The sequence below is a fragment of the Herpailurus yagouaroundi genome, unplaced genomic scaffold (genome assembly GCF_014898765.1).
Source record: "Herpailurus yagouaroundi ecotype Mexico unplaced genomic scaffold, PumYag 77, whole genome shotgun sequence".
Taxonomy (NCBI): Eukaryota; Metazoa; Chordata; class Mammalia; order Carnivora; family Felidae; genus Herpailurus; species Herpailurus yagouaroundi.
The window spans coordinates 85859026-85872933 of record NW_024412388.1 but is presented as its reverse complement, the minus strand read 5'-3'; the positions used below and the strand labels follow the sequence as shown (position 1 = coordinate 85872933).

The 13908-nt window shown below is 39.4% G+C and overlaps 1 protein-coding gene across 5 annotated transcripts in view; it reads left to right on the top strand.

The window, feature by feature from the left end:
* FRRS1 (ferric chelate reductase 1) overlaps nucleotides 1-11360 on the top strand; it is a 99249-nt gene extending 87889 nt beyond the window's left edge. For all 5 annotated transcript variants that reach the window (XM_040471079.1, XM_040471080.1, XM_040471077.1 and 2 more), the window contains 8 exons: nucleotides 954-1067; nucleotides 2653-2765; nucleotides 4371-4457; nucleotides 7670-7767; nucleotides 8269-8327; nucleotides 9133-9276; nucleotides 10634-10695; nucleotides 10776-11360. In XM_040471079.1, coding sequence (XP_040327013.1) covers nucleotides 954-1067; nucleotides 2653-2765; nucleotides 4371-4457; nucleotides 7670-7767; nucleotides 8269-8327; nucleotides 9133-9276; nucleotides 10634-10695; nucleotides 10776-10868 — 770 coding nt within the window. In that variant the 3' untranslated portion in view covers nucleotides 10869-11360. The remainder of the gene's footprint in view (nucleotides 1-953; nucleotides 1068-2652; nucleotides 2766-4370; nucleotides 4458-7669; nucleotides 7768-8268; nucleotides 8328-9132; nucleotides 9277-10633; nucleotides 10696-10775) is intronic.
* Nucleotides 11361-13908: the final 2548 nt, after the last annotated feature.

Sequence of the window (13908 nt, the reverse complement as noted above, 5' to 3'; positions counted from 1 at the left end):
CTTCTTCTTCTTCTTCTTCTTCTTCTTCTTCTTCTTCTTCTTCTTCTCCTAATGTTTATTTATTTATTTTGAGAGACAGAGAGCATGATCAGGGGAGAGGCAGAGAGAAAGGGAGAGAGAATCCCAAGCGGGCTCTGTGCTAAGCAGCATAGAGCCTGACATGGAGCTCAATTTTATAAACTGTGAGATCATGACCTGAGTCCAAATCGACTTAATCAACTGAGCCACTCAGACACTCTATAACTTCTCCATTCTTAGTCCTCATTTTGATTCACCTCTCTTTTTTGTTTTTTAACATTTATTCATTCTTGAGAGTGAGACAGAGCATGAGCAGGGGAGGGGCAGAGAGAGAGGGAGACACAGAATCTGAAGTAGGCTCCAGGTTCTGAGCTGTCAGCACAGGGCCCGACGTGGGGCTCGAACTCACGGACTGCGAGATCATGACCTGAGCTGAAGTCAGACGCTTAACCGACTGAGCCACCCAGGCACCCCTGTGATTCATCTCTCTTTAAAAAATTTTTTTAACATTTATTTATTTTTGAGAGACAGAGCACGAGTGGGGAAGGAGCAGAGAGAGAGAGAGGGAGACACAGAATGCGAAGCAGGTTCCAGGCTCTGAGCTGTCAGCATGGAGCCTGAGGCAGGGCTCGAACTTGTGAACCACAAGATGATGACCTGAGCTGAAGTCCTGAAGTCGGATGCTTAACTGACTGAGCCACTCAGGCGCCCCTTGATTCATCTCTTCATTGGCTAAATTATCTCTTTAGCTTTTTTCAAGAAGATCGTATATACTTGAATATACATTTATGTGGCTTTTGCATATGAATGGCATCTCTGACAATATTTATTTTTTATTACCTTAAGAAGTTTTGTTTCTATGTCATGGCGCTGTCTTTCTATTCCTCCTCTCCTAAGGAAGTAATTCTTCTTCATTTTCTTTTTAAAAATTTCAGGTCGAATATATAAGCATTCTCAGCAACCTTTGATTACATATGAGAAACATAATGTGACAGACTATCCAAAGAATGTGGGAGGCTCCCGTTCTTTATTTCTTCTGAAGGCTCATGGTAAGTTACCTGTAGAGCATTATTATGTTTTGTGGAATAAATTTACCTGATGGCTCAGTGCTGGCTGGATTAGGAATGGTACTGAGCTTTATATATTTATTTATTTATTTATTTATTTATTTATTTATTTATTTATTTATTTTTAAATGTTTATTTATATTTGAGAGAAAGCATGAATGGGGGAGGGTCAGAGAGGGGGTAGACAGAGGATCCGAAGTGGGCTCTGCACTGACAACGGGGAGCCTGATGCGGAGCTGGAACCCATGAACCATGAGATCATGACCTGAGCTGAAGTTGGATGCTCAACCCACTGAGCCACCCAAGTGCCCCAGTAGTGGGCATAATTTAGCAAAATGTTCATAAGTCTTCTATGTTCAAATATTAACATTTGCAGGTAGCAGCGTCTATCTTAATGTTTGCAAATTTTTATTAAAAGTAGAGAGTAGGGATCATTCAGTGGTTTTAACCCTGGCTGCACTTTAAAATCACTAATGGAGCTTGTAAGACATCTATAATTTTTCAAGAGTGCCCTAGTTGTTTCTAACTGTAGCCAGAGTTAAGTATCACTGGGTTAATCAGTTTAATTTTTGTGAGACCTTAATTATGACATTTATTAAAATAAAGGCTTATAATAGAAGAGTGCTTTGTGATTTTGATTATTTAACAGTAGTTCAGTCTCAAAGATACAGTTTTGTTGAACTGATCAGTGTACAGAGTATTTGAGGGTATACAAATTACTCAGTGCTATACATAAATATTGTATACTTAAAATGATGAAATTAACTATGTTGGAAGAGCAGTCGTCTAAAAACAAGGCTCTGGTTCTACAGATAAAAGTTTATTCCATTTGAAAAGTAGCCTGTTTTATTTTCGAAAATATGGGAATTAAAAGTAGGGGAATAGTATAGTGTATACTATACTATTCTTCAATACTAGTATTGGGTGGGGGGATATTTCCTTATTTGGTATATTTCCTTTATATTCTTCAGTTATTCCTTCCAGTAGAGTTTCAATAAATGTCATCATAGTTAAGCTTGAAAATAACTTTATTATTGATAATTTGCTTCTAGTAGTAGCTCCAGTTTGACAGTAACGGGATTCACATGTAACATGCCTATTTGTTTTTCATTGTTTATTGGAATGAGAAGTGAGAAGGTGCTGAGATACCTGCAGAAGGGCTGTGTTAGTGTAATTGGTTAAGAGCACAGTTGCTGAAGCCAGAGTGGGTTTGAATCCCGACTTTGTAACCTTAGGTGTTACTTACTTAACTTCACTATTCTTTAGTTTCCCCAACCGGTAAAGGCGGAATACTAATTGTGACTACTTCATGGGATTGTTGTAAACATCAATTAGATTAATACACGTAAAGCTCTTAGTGCCTGGCACGCAGTAGGAGCTACAGAAGTTTCGCTATTAGGAGTAGTAGTGGTGGTGGTAAAACTATGATATATAGGGAGTTGTTGGGTTATGCTTACATTCACTGAATGTATTTTGTTCGCTGTTTTCTATGTTCTGAGCACTTGGCTTGGTCATGTAAGAAACAGCTTGGTTTGTGATGTCAAGCATTCTATTTTTTCACCCACAGGTGCTTTAATGTTTGTGGCATGGATGACTACTGTTAGCATAGGTGTGCTCATGGCTCGGTTCTTCAAATTTGTTTGGGCAAAGCCTGTTTTTGGTCAAGCAGCTTGGTTTCAGGTAGGTGGGAGAAAAAGCTTAATGCAATTTCCATATTCTTTAAACATTGCAACATGAAAACTTATGTAGTATGTTTCTTTTTCTTTCTTTCTTTCTTTTTTTTTTTGGTGGTTTACAGTTGTAGTTTTGGAATCCTAATAATTTCTTCATTTTGCCCTTTGATTTCCTAACCAACTGAAAATAGACATAAGATACTTGATGGAGGTCAAAATAGAGACAGCTTTATGAGGTTCGGGGTGGATTAGAGAATGTCTCGGGTCCATGTGCATTCATTCCTTTGTAACATAGACTTTGGGACACAAAAGATTCTGACTTACATGTCTGTTTGGCCAAGGGGAGAGCCTGGAAGAACGTTCACTTCCTGCACTGAGTATAGATGAGTCAAGGAGGATAGGAGAGCAGAAGAAAGAAATAGTGGGGGTTAATGCATTTCTAAGCAGGGATCTGTCCTGGTTGTTGCCAGTGAGTGGTTAGACTGTTCCTAGCTCACTAATCAAGATCATCTATCTCCTCTGTGTGTAGGAAGAGGAGCCAGAAGTGTTCCTTTTCATGCTGCACCTTTGCATGGGATGAGGAAGCAGTCTCCTAGTAGAAAGACAAGAGTCAGTAAGCACTCCTTAAAACAAAGGAAAACAAACTGTATCTTTCATGTGTCATGGAGTGTAGATAGTTGCACGTATAGTGGAATATTAGTAATTATGTGTTGAGCTAGAATGTACACATCTGCTTTTGAAAAAAATACTGCTTATTGAAACAGTTTTAACTTTATAAGGGGTATTCTTGAAACTTTATATTCATATGAATTTGTAGTGTTTAAAACTTTCCTCATCTAACCTCATTTCTCACTATTGGCTGGCAGAGTCAATCTGTTTTATTTGTCCTTACTACTGCTGTGTGCTTTGCTGCTGTCTGTCTCTGCCTTTGGCTTCTCTGTCTTTCTCTCTCTGCCTCTGTTTCTCTCTCATCTGTTCGTGTGGATATTCCCAACTGGAAAATTCTTTGTGTCTTTGCTTTACCAATTCAAATTCTCCACTGCTTTTAAAACTATGATGTGTATATATATGGTGTGATATGTAGAGTGATTATATGTCCTTTCCCTGGGATAGTTTTGGTTTGCACCATTTATCCTGGCATACTCAACTGTTACTCCACTCTCAATATTCTCAGGATTTAGACAATGAATTGACACTTCATATATGTTTCTCTGATCTACTCAGTTGTTTCCTAAGCTCCTTGGGAGACAGCTCTGTTTCCTTGCTGTCTCATTGTATCTGGTAGAGCACTGTGCTTGGTGGTGGTACTTAATAAAGGAAGGAAATGAAGGACTTGGCAAGTAGGTGTGCTCTGTGTGTGAAATATCCATTCCTGCTGCTCGTGCTGGTGAAGTCTTCGCAAATGCTTTGGAACGATGGGCATGGCAGCTTAGAATTTTCTTTAAAGTTCATTTAGTAAAATATTTTAAAACTCACTGCAAACTGTGATTAGATGTCAGTCAAATGCATGCCTTCAGGGAATCTTGCCCCATGATTTTTTCCCCACACTTATGCCAACTACTTTCACTTACATGGTTGACTGTCTTCTCATGGTGTCATTTCACCCTTGCAGGTACATCGGACGCTCATGCTCACTACTACTGCCCTCACCTGCATTGCTTTTGTTCTGCCTTTTATTTACAGAAGAGGCTGGAGTTGGGTAAGTATCTCTTCAGCAGGATTTTTTTTTTAATATAAATTCATTTTGATGACCAAGGAGATTGCTGTTTTATACTCACATGGATGGGTAAAAAGATATTTCTGCATACATCTCTCTTCTTTCCTTTTTTAATCATCTGGTGACAATTCCAGATGGCTGGGGGTCAGGGACAGAGCGAGGATGTTGTTGTGGATAACTGGGTAATGAAATATATTTTTAGGCTACATCAAATGTTACATATACTCTACATAGCTTGGGTGAATTGTCTCACTGTGGAGTGGTGAAAATTCAAAGTGTGATATCTAAGGAATGTGAACACTGTAAGTGGTTTTCTCTAACTCACACTATGATTACCACTAAGCTAACATGAGAGCCAGGATATTTACTGGTATGTTCACTGGTGTATCTTAAGCACCCAGAGCAGATTCTGGTACATAGTAGGTCTTCAGTAATTATTGAATGAAGGGGTAAGGCTTATTGAAAACAAGCGATGTACCCAAGGTCAGAACCTGTGCTCTTTTGTAAAACTTTTCCAGTTTTACAGCCAGTCAGAATTCAATATCAAAATTCAATACAGTAAAACCTTGGACTGTGAGTAACTCATTCTGTGAGTGTTCTGTAAGACAAGTAGACATTTCTAATAAATTTTAACTTCACAAATGTGCGATGTCTTGTAATACAAGTAGCACCTGATGCTGAATGTCACATGATCACCACTGAGCCAATGATTCTTGAAATTCGCTTTGATATACAAGTGCTTTGGATTACAAGCCTGTTTCTGGAACAAATTATGTTCTCAAACCAAGGTTTTACTGTATTTCACTTTGGGCTGTTGCCGTAAGGGCAAGACTGATGAATCTTGGGTCACTAAGAAACCTCCCTCCTGCTTTTTAGGTAGTTTCTAGATTGGCCGACCTATTTTTTTTTTTTTAATTTTTTTTTTAACGTTTATTAATTTTTGAGACAGAGAGAGACAAAGCATGAATGGGGGAGGGTCAGAGAGAGAGGGAGACACAGAATCCGAAACAGGCTCCAGGCTCTGAGCAGTCAGCACAGAACCCGACGCGGGGCTCGAACTCATGGACCGCGAGATCGTGACCTGAGCCAAAGTCAGACGCTTAACCGACGGAGCCACCCAGGCGCCCCGGCCGACCTATTTTTTAAAGGAAATTATGAAGATTTTCTGATATGAACTTTATTTTATTCAGGTATTTGGGTCAAGGGTTAATACTTATTATATAAACTCTGTAGTTTGCACTCTTTGCAGTTTATGATTAGGATAGTATAAAGGGAATAGTATAGTAGCAACGTCACAGGCTTTCTGAGAATTGAGAGTTAAATAGCTGAAAGTACTTAGGCTAGTTTCCTGTGTATTCTAAGCAAATACAAGAATTTTGTGGCAGTTGTTACTGTTGTTTTATGAGATAGAGGCACTCTCCTTCTCCATGGTCCTGGTTATCATTTTATCTGTGTATAACTGAGTCCATGACTTGAAAGTGTTTTTCTAATGTTCTTTTGTCAGCTTATTGTTCCTGTTTACCAAAGCTTCCTATCATGGCTTGGAAACCACTATATCCTTCTTCTAGATCACAGATTTTAGAGTCTACCCAAGCACGGCAGTCAGTGACAACAGACTGTAATATTCCCCCATCTAAACATGTCACAGGTTAGAGCATCTCCTTAGTCCCTCTCTTAAGTTTTTAAGTGGAAAAATTGTGCTAATTGCTAAATGTGCTAAAACTGTTTGCTCTTTTGAGCAGACATACAGCATCTCTAAGAGAGGGGTGGAGCCGAAACTGTTGAGATACTTTGTTGATGGTCTTTTCTCGGGTTAGACCTTCATTCTGAACAGAGGAGATAAGATTTTTTTTTTTTTTATTTATATATGAAATTTATTGTCAAATTGTTTTCCATACAACACCCAGTGCTCATCCCAAAAGGTGCCCTCCTCAATACCCATCACCCACCCTCTCCTCCCTCCCACCCCCCATCAACCCTTAGTTTGTTCTCAGTTCTCAACAGTCTCTTATGCTTTGGCTCTCTCCCACTCTAACCTCTTTTTTTTTTTCCTTCCCCTCCCCCATGGGTTCCTGTTAAGTTTCGAGGAGATAAGATTTTAATGCAGTGGCTATACAGGCTATTCATTTAATCAATATTCATTGAGTGACTAAGGTTCTATTAAGCACTTGAGTTATAAGGAATCATATATAGAACCTTTATCTCAGGAAAACACAGAGGTCTGAACAAATAATTACCATACATTGGGATGATTGCTCCTGACATGAGGATACTAACTAGTCCTGGGTAGGGTGTACTGGTCTGGTGTTGGTGATCACCTAACATCCTAATGAGGGAGAGGCAGCGCTCTGCATGGCTGCCACCACCACCATTTACACACTGTGTGGCATTGGACACATTGCTTGATATCTCTAAGTTTCGGTTCCTCATTTTAGAAATGGGATATTGATCATATGACTTCACTCATATGAGGACCTTAAGATGTAAAACAGATGAACATAAGGGAAGGGAAGCAAAAATAATATAAAAACAGGGAGGGGGACAAAACACAAGAGACTCTTAAATATGGAGAACAAACAAAGGGTTGCTGGAGGGGTTGTGGGAGGGGGGGATGGGCTAAATGGGTAAGGGGCACTAAGGAATCTACTCCTGAAATCATTGTTGCACTATATGCTAATGAACTTGGATGTAAATTAAAAAAATAAATTAAATAAAAAAATTAAAAAAAATAAAGGTGGGATATTGATAACTGTCAAGCATTGTAGTGAGCATTAGTAATAATGTCTATCCAGTATGTGCTTGGTATAAAGTAGGCACTCAGTGAATGGTACCTATTATTAATAATAAATGTTTAAAGCTACAGAAAAACACTAAGAGTACATCTGTGTGTATTATTTTTAACATGAGGATTTAAACTGATGGGCGAGGGGCGCCTGGGTGGCGCAGTCGGTTAAGCGTCCGACTTCAGCCAGGTCACGATCTCGCAGTCCGTGGGTTTGAGCCCCGCGTCAGGCTCTGGGCTGATGGCTCAGAGCCTGGACCCTGTTTCTGATTCTGTGTCTCCCTCTCTCTCTGCCCCTCCCCCGTTCATGCTCTGTCTCTCTCTGTCCCCCAAAAAATAAATAAACGTTAAAAAAAAAATTTTAAACTGATGGGCGAGATCGAGATTATTGAAATGATGTAACTTTGTTCAGTATGCAGGTTATCACCCATACCTTGGCTGTATAGTGATGGTTTTAGCAGTTCTTCAGACTCTTCTGGCAGCTTTCAGGCCACCTTTATATGACCCCAGGTACTTATAGCTTTTTAAATTTTTTTTAAATGTTTATTTATTTAGTTTGAGAGAGAGAGAGAGAGAGAGAGAGAGAGAGAGAGAGAGAGAGAACATGCACATGCACATGGGAGAGGAGCAGAAAGGGAGAGAGAGAATCCCAAGCAGGCTCCATGCTGTCAGCATAGAGCCTGATGCGGGGCTCGATCTCATGAACCACAGGTGAGATCATGACCTGAGCTGAAATCAAGAGTTAGACACTTAACAGACTGAGCCACTCAGGCACCCTGAGTACTTATCGCTTTTATATATAAATGGCCTTAACATTATTTGGCAAACTAATTCCTTTTTAAGTGAAAATCCTTTGCACTTTATGAAATTCAGTGATAAATTATATTTACTTTAAAAGGTTTTAAAGCGTATTTCAGATATCTAATTCTCAGGTGCATGCTTTTTATTCTCCTTGGAATTAATTGTAGTTCTGTCTCTTTTGAGAATACTGATTGGTTCTTTATTTGGTAGAAGGCAAATGTTTAACTGGACGCACTGGAGTATGGGAACAGCTGCTAGAATAATAGCAGGTAAGTAATTGTGATGCCACTTATTCATACATAATTGCTGGTTGTTTATATTGCAAGTTGTAATTTGGATTAAATGATTTTTAGATGTATTGGTAATTCGAGTAATTGGTTGTTGAGGGGAAATCAACCTTAAACATTGAAATCCAGAAAGTAATTTCTAGAGGTAACTATTTAAGTTGTTATTTCAGTTTTAAGTTTAAGGTTTTTAAAATTGCTTTAAAACTTTCCTTCTAAGACTTTTTTTTTAGCATTTGCCTTTGCCAGCAGAATAAGCAAGCTATGCTAATGGCCAAATGCTCAAGTTGAGGGTCATTTGTGAGTTGGGCTGAGGTGGGCTGTCTGCAGGTCTTTTCCATGGGGATGGTACCTTCCAGGGAAGGAGATGGTCAAAAGTCAAGCACAGTTATCCAGTATATTTTTACGTGTTATATAATAAATTCCTAAACTGACATCTCCTACTCTCACATTTCTGTAGTCTTTGGGGGTTCTTCATGGAGGGAGGAGTATAGTTAGCAATGATTTCCATACTTTTCTCCCTTCCAACATTGCAGACTTAAAGCTTTTTGGAAAGTTTGAGTGTCTCTTTTTAAACAATTGGTGGATCATGATTATAATTTCCCATCTGACCGTTTCTAGTCTTACAATAAAAAAAGATTAAATTAACTATTTGGTCTTAAATATTAATCTAATTCATCTCATAAACTCTTACTGTGTTTTAGTTGATATAGTTCACACACGTACACACATAATTATCTCTCTTGGTGGTGACTACATTTGAATATATATATTTTTCTTCTAAATGTAGTGGCAGCAATGTTCCTGGGAATGGATTTACCAGGACTGAACCTTCCTGGCCCATGGAAAACCTATGCAATGACTGGATTTGTAGCCTGGCATGTTGGGACTGAAATTGTCCTGGAGATACATGCTTACCGACTTTCCCGAAAAGGTAGCCTGCTCAAAAAGCCATGTTACGTAGAATCACTTTTATACAAACTCTTGGAATGTAATTAGTTTCTAGATACTAGTGGTTGAAGCTTACATGATAGCTCACTGAAAATGTCTGTGGTGATTAGTCAGTGTTAGAACTCGTGGAAATATTCTGTCTTTGTGTTTTATACTCATTAGTATTAGAATTTGTGAGTAAAAAGGGGAACGATTTTAGGTTTTGGGGAAGAAGTCTTTTTTCAGTAAGTACTTTTTATTTTGATGCTGGTCTGAAGGCAGTACACACTGAGGTTGCTGAATGCGTGGAGCTGAGGGAACCCAGAAACGGAGGAAGAAGAGCTGCCCAAAGTCAACAGAGGGCAAAGCTGCAGACAGATTTTACCTATTTGATAAATGTGCTGTGTGCTATCACTTAGGTTTTCAATATACATAATTTATAGCTGCCTACTAGGCAGGCTAGATAGGAAGAACTTACTTTGCCCAAGCTTTCTGGTGGCAAGGTCCATTTTGGTTTTGGTGCCAAAGATATCTGTAGCCATTAGGAATCAAGATACCTATAGCCATTAGGAGTGGACAAATTAGTAGAGAGTGGGTGGTGACATTCTTTAAAAAATTTTTTTATTGTTTTTTATTTTTTGAGAGAGAGAAAGCAAGCTGGGGAGGGGCAGAGAGAGAGAGAGAGAGAGAGAGAGAGAGAGAGAGAGAGAATCAGAAGCAGGCTCCAGGCTCTGAGCTGTCAGCACAGAGCCCGACGTGGGCTCAAAATCTCAAACTGTGAGATCATGACCTGAGCCAAAGTCAGAGGCTTAACTGACTGAGCCACTCAGGCACCCCGAGAGTGGGTGACATTTTAAACTAGCTTGGTTTCTGGGCTGTGTCCTTTGTATCTTATTTAGTTTCCAACCCCCGAAATGGTAAGTAAAGGTAGCCTTCTAAAAACAAAACCTCTTTGTTGTGAATCTAGGAGCTTTTCAGAGCCGAGTAGTAAAAATCTATCCTGCCATTTTTGGTCCTTGATAGGGTCACATAGATGGGGTTTTTGATGACTACTGAATTATGGTGTGCTGTTTAAAATACATATATACTTAAAATGTGGTTTGTTAAGACACTGATATGGTGTTTATTGACCAGAAGAGGCATGTTTTAAGTCCCTTGACAAATGTGTGCTGTAGCCAGTCTGTCCCAATTTGTGAGAGCCTTATATATTCAGGAAGTTTGTAACGCTTAGTAGCTTGAAATGGGAGAATATATACCCTGGAAATCAGCAAATGCTACACATCACTTTTTTTTTTTTTTTTGAGAATTAGTTTATTGGCATACTCACTGGCCTCATAAACTTATGTTGTTGTTCTTGACAGTTGAAATATTGGATGATGCCAGAATTCAGATCCTTCAGTCATTTACTGTAGCTGAAGCGGAAGTAAGTATCCTTTTCTTACTTATTGACACAAACCTTAATGATAGTCGTTTCTTTCTTTCATATCTCAATTTTTCTTTCAGGGACATGCTTTTAAAAAGGTGGCGTTAGCAGTTTATATCTGTGGGAATGTGACTTTTCTCATCATATTCTTATCTGCAATCAATCATCTATGAGCAAGCAAAGACCTTGGCTTTGCAGACCAGATGATAATTATCATTAAGCCAAAGAAACTTGAAGCCTGTACCGACTGCCTGGAACGTATTCATGAATTCTAATTTGGAAGACCAGGCCATGTCTGTAGAGGAATTCCGAAGTATGGTCCTTAGGGATCAGCTTTCAGCAGGGTCCTATGGATTCGAAAAAGGATATCAAGCCTTTATGTGTGATTCTGAGTGTTACCAAGGAAGGTTGTACTTGAGGAGAAGTGATTATCAAATATTTTCTATGATGAGATTTTTAGAATGTTAGCATTTAAGAAAATAACTGTTTGGAAAAGCAGAAATGATGTCATTTGGATGAAATGGGGATTCTATTAAGGTACATGTATTTTGGGCTATAAAGGTACTGTGGTACTTTAAAGAAACCATCTATACTTTTTATCAGGATGGTTTTTCTTAGGACTTTTTGTGAAACTATGTTTTCCAGTACAGTGTTTTGGACATGTCCTTTTTTCTGTGTGTTCTGTTACTTCTCTGGTAAAGGTGGAGGTGGGGTTAACATTGTATTCACATTTAATTATATGTGAATATTATAGTTTCTTTCTTAGTGATGAAAAGCAAGTATGCATCTTCTGCTTAAGACTGTATTTATATGGGCGCCTGGGTGGCTCATTTGGTTAAGCCTCCGACTCTTGATTTTAGCTCAGGTCATGATCTCATGGTTCGTGAGTTTGAGCCCCACACTGGGCCCTGTGCTAACAGCGCTGAGCCTGCTTGGGATTCTCTCTCCTTTTCTCTCTGCCTCTCCTCTGTGCTGCTTGTGCTCTCTCTCTCAAAATAAATAAACATTTAGTAAAAATGCTGTATTTATATATTCAGTAAAATGATATTTTATATGTGAATTGTTTTGAGTGTAAGATTCAAGTCCTAGCTTTTGGAGATTGTAGACTTGCATTTCAAAATTAATAAAATTTACCCTTGTAAATATATTTAAGAGCTACTCTCTTTGTGGTAATAAATAATATGGGTGGATCTTTTTTGTTAGAAGTTCCTGATGCTGTAATGAATTAGAACGTCAGTGTTGTTTTCCTTCCTACTCTAATCTCTTTTTTTAGTGGCTGGGTTTCCTATTTGCTACGAGGACTTCTAACCAGTGGGTGGCACCATAATACCAAAGTACTGCTTTGTTTCTATTTCATTGTGCTGTCACTCATTTCTAGTACTTGGATAATACCATGGAGTGGCATTTCCCTTAATTCCGCCAACTCTTAATTTGTATTTGAAAAGTTTCTGCCTTTTTTTTGGTGGGGTAAGGGGTTTGGGGTTGTGAGTTAGAAACTGAAATTAGGGACTGTTATTATTTTTCCTGGTTACATTTCTGTTTGTTTTCTAATCATGATTATTTGTAACAATTGCTTGATAGTTCCCTTTACATTCATCTGACTCTGTAACAAATGAATATAACTATTTTAATCAGAGGAAATAAACAAAACTGGACATTGCAAAAAGAAGCTTAGGAAGGCATATTTTATCTTTTAGGCATTCTTTCTGATTGTTATAGTTTCTGCTTGGTCTGAGGACCTAATTTGTATTTGGTGTTAATAATAGCCTTAGCTGTGTATCCTATTGTATCCTACATCTTTTATGGGGTAAAATGATATGGAAGTTTTATTTTTGTTCCTTATGTAAGTGTTTATCATAAATAGCCTGGGGTTGAGATGTGAATCTTCTGTGTTCATGGTCTGTGCCAGGCTACTTACAGTTTCAATTTTTTTTAAATAGTTTCATTAATTTTTTTTAGTATAGGAAACTGTATACTAAAATATTTTCCTCCAGTTTTCAATTATAAGGTTAATAAATTTTAATACAAGTTTCTTTGTACATGACAAAGAAAAATTCTTTTAAGGGGAAAATGAACCTGTTGTGTTTGGTTTTCAAGTATATGGACTTACTGAATTTCCAGCACCGAGGTTAAGATATTTTAACTTTTTCTTTTTAACTGGTTCATCTTTTCGCACTATTTTGATATATCATCAATTAACATGTAGAATTTTCCAAAAAGTCTTTAATCTTGATAGATGCCATTTTATTAATACCAAATTATGATTTTTCTGTTTATGAATTGTTAATATCCACAGATTGAAAAATGCCTATTCTTCACTCCTGTCATCATTTCTTCTTGTTTTTGTAATAAAGTTTTTTTTAACTTCCTTTGCTAGGAGTGATTGTTAAACTAAATGCCTTTAGGTCTTCATCAGTGTTGCTGCTGAAGTTATGATCAAAATCAAAACTTTTAAGGGTGTCTGAGTGGCCCAGTTGTTAAGAGCTTAAGCGTTGAACTCTTGATTTCGGCATAGGTCATGAACTCTCACAGTCTTGAGATCATATGGCTCGTGCTGGGTGTGGAGCCTGCTTAAGATTCTCTCTCTTGCGCACCTGGGAGGCTTAGTTGGTTAAGCGTCAGACTTCTTGGCTCAAGTCATGATGCCCCGGTCTGTCCGTTTAAGCCCTGCATTGGGTGAGCTTGTGCCCCACTTCTAGTGAGCACGAGCCCTGCTTCCAGTGAGAGCACGAGCACACTTCGGTTGAGCGGGAGCCCTGCTGTGGCTGAGCATGAGCCCCACCGCTTTGGTTGAGCGGGAGTCCTGCTTCCAGTGAGAGCACGAGCCCCGCTTCGGTTGAGCGGAAGCCCTGCTGCGGGTGAGCACGAGCCCTGCTTCCAGTGAGCACGAGCCCTGCTTCGGTTGAGCGGGAGCCCTGCTGCGGGTGAGCACGAGCCCTGCTTCCGGTGAGCACGAGCCCCGCTTCCAGTGAAAGCACGAGCCCCGCTTCGGTTGAGCGGAAGCCCTGCTGCGGGTGAGCACGAACCCTGCTTCCAGTGAGCACGAGCCCCGCTTTGGTTGAGCGGGAGCCCTGCTGCGGGTGAGCACGAGCCCTGCTTCCGGTGAGCACGAGCCCCGCTTCGGTTGAGCGGAAGCCCTGCTGCGGGTGAGCACGAGCCCTGCTTCGGTTGAGCGGGAGCCCTGCTGCGGGTGAGCACGAGCCCTGCTTCCGG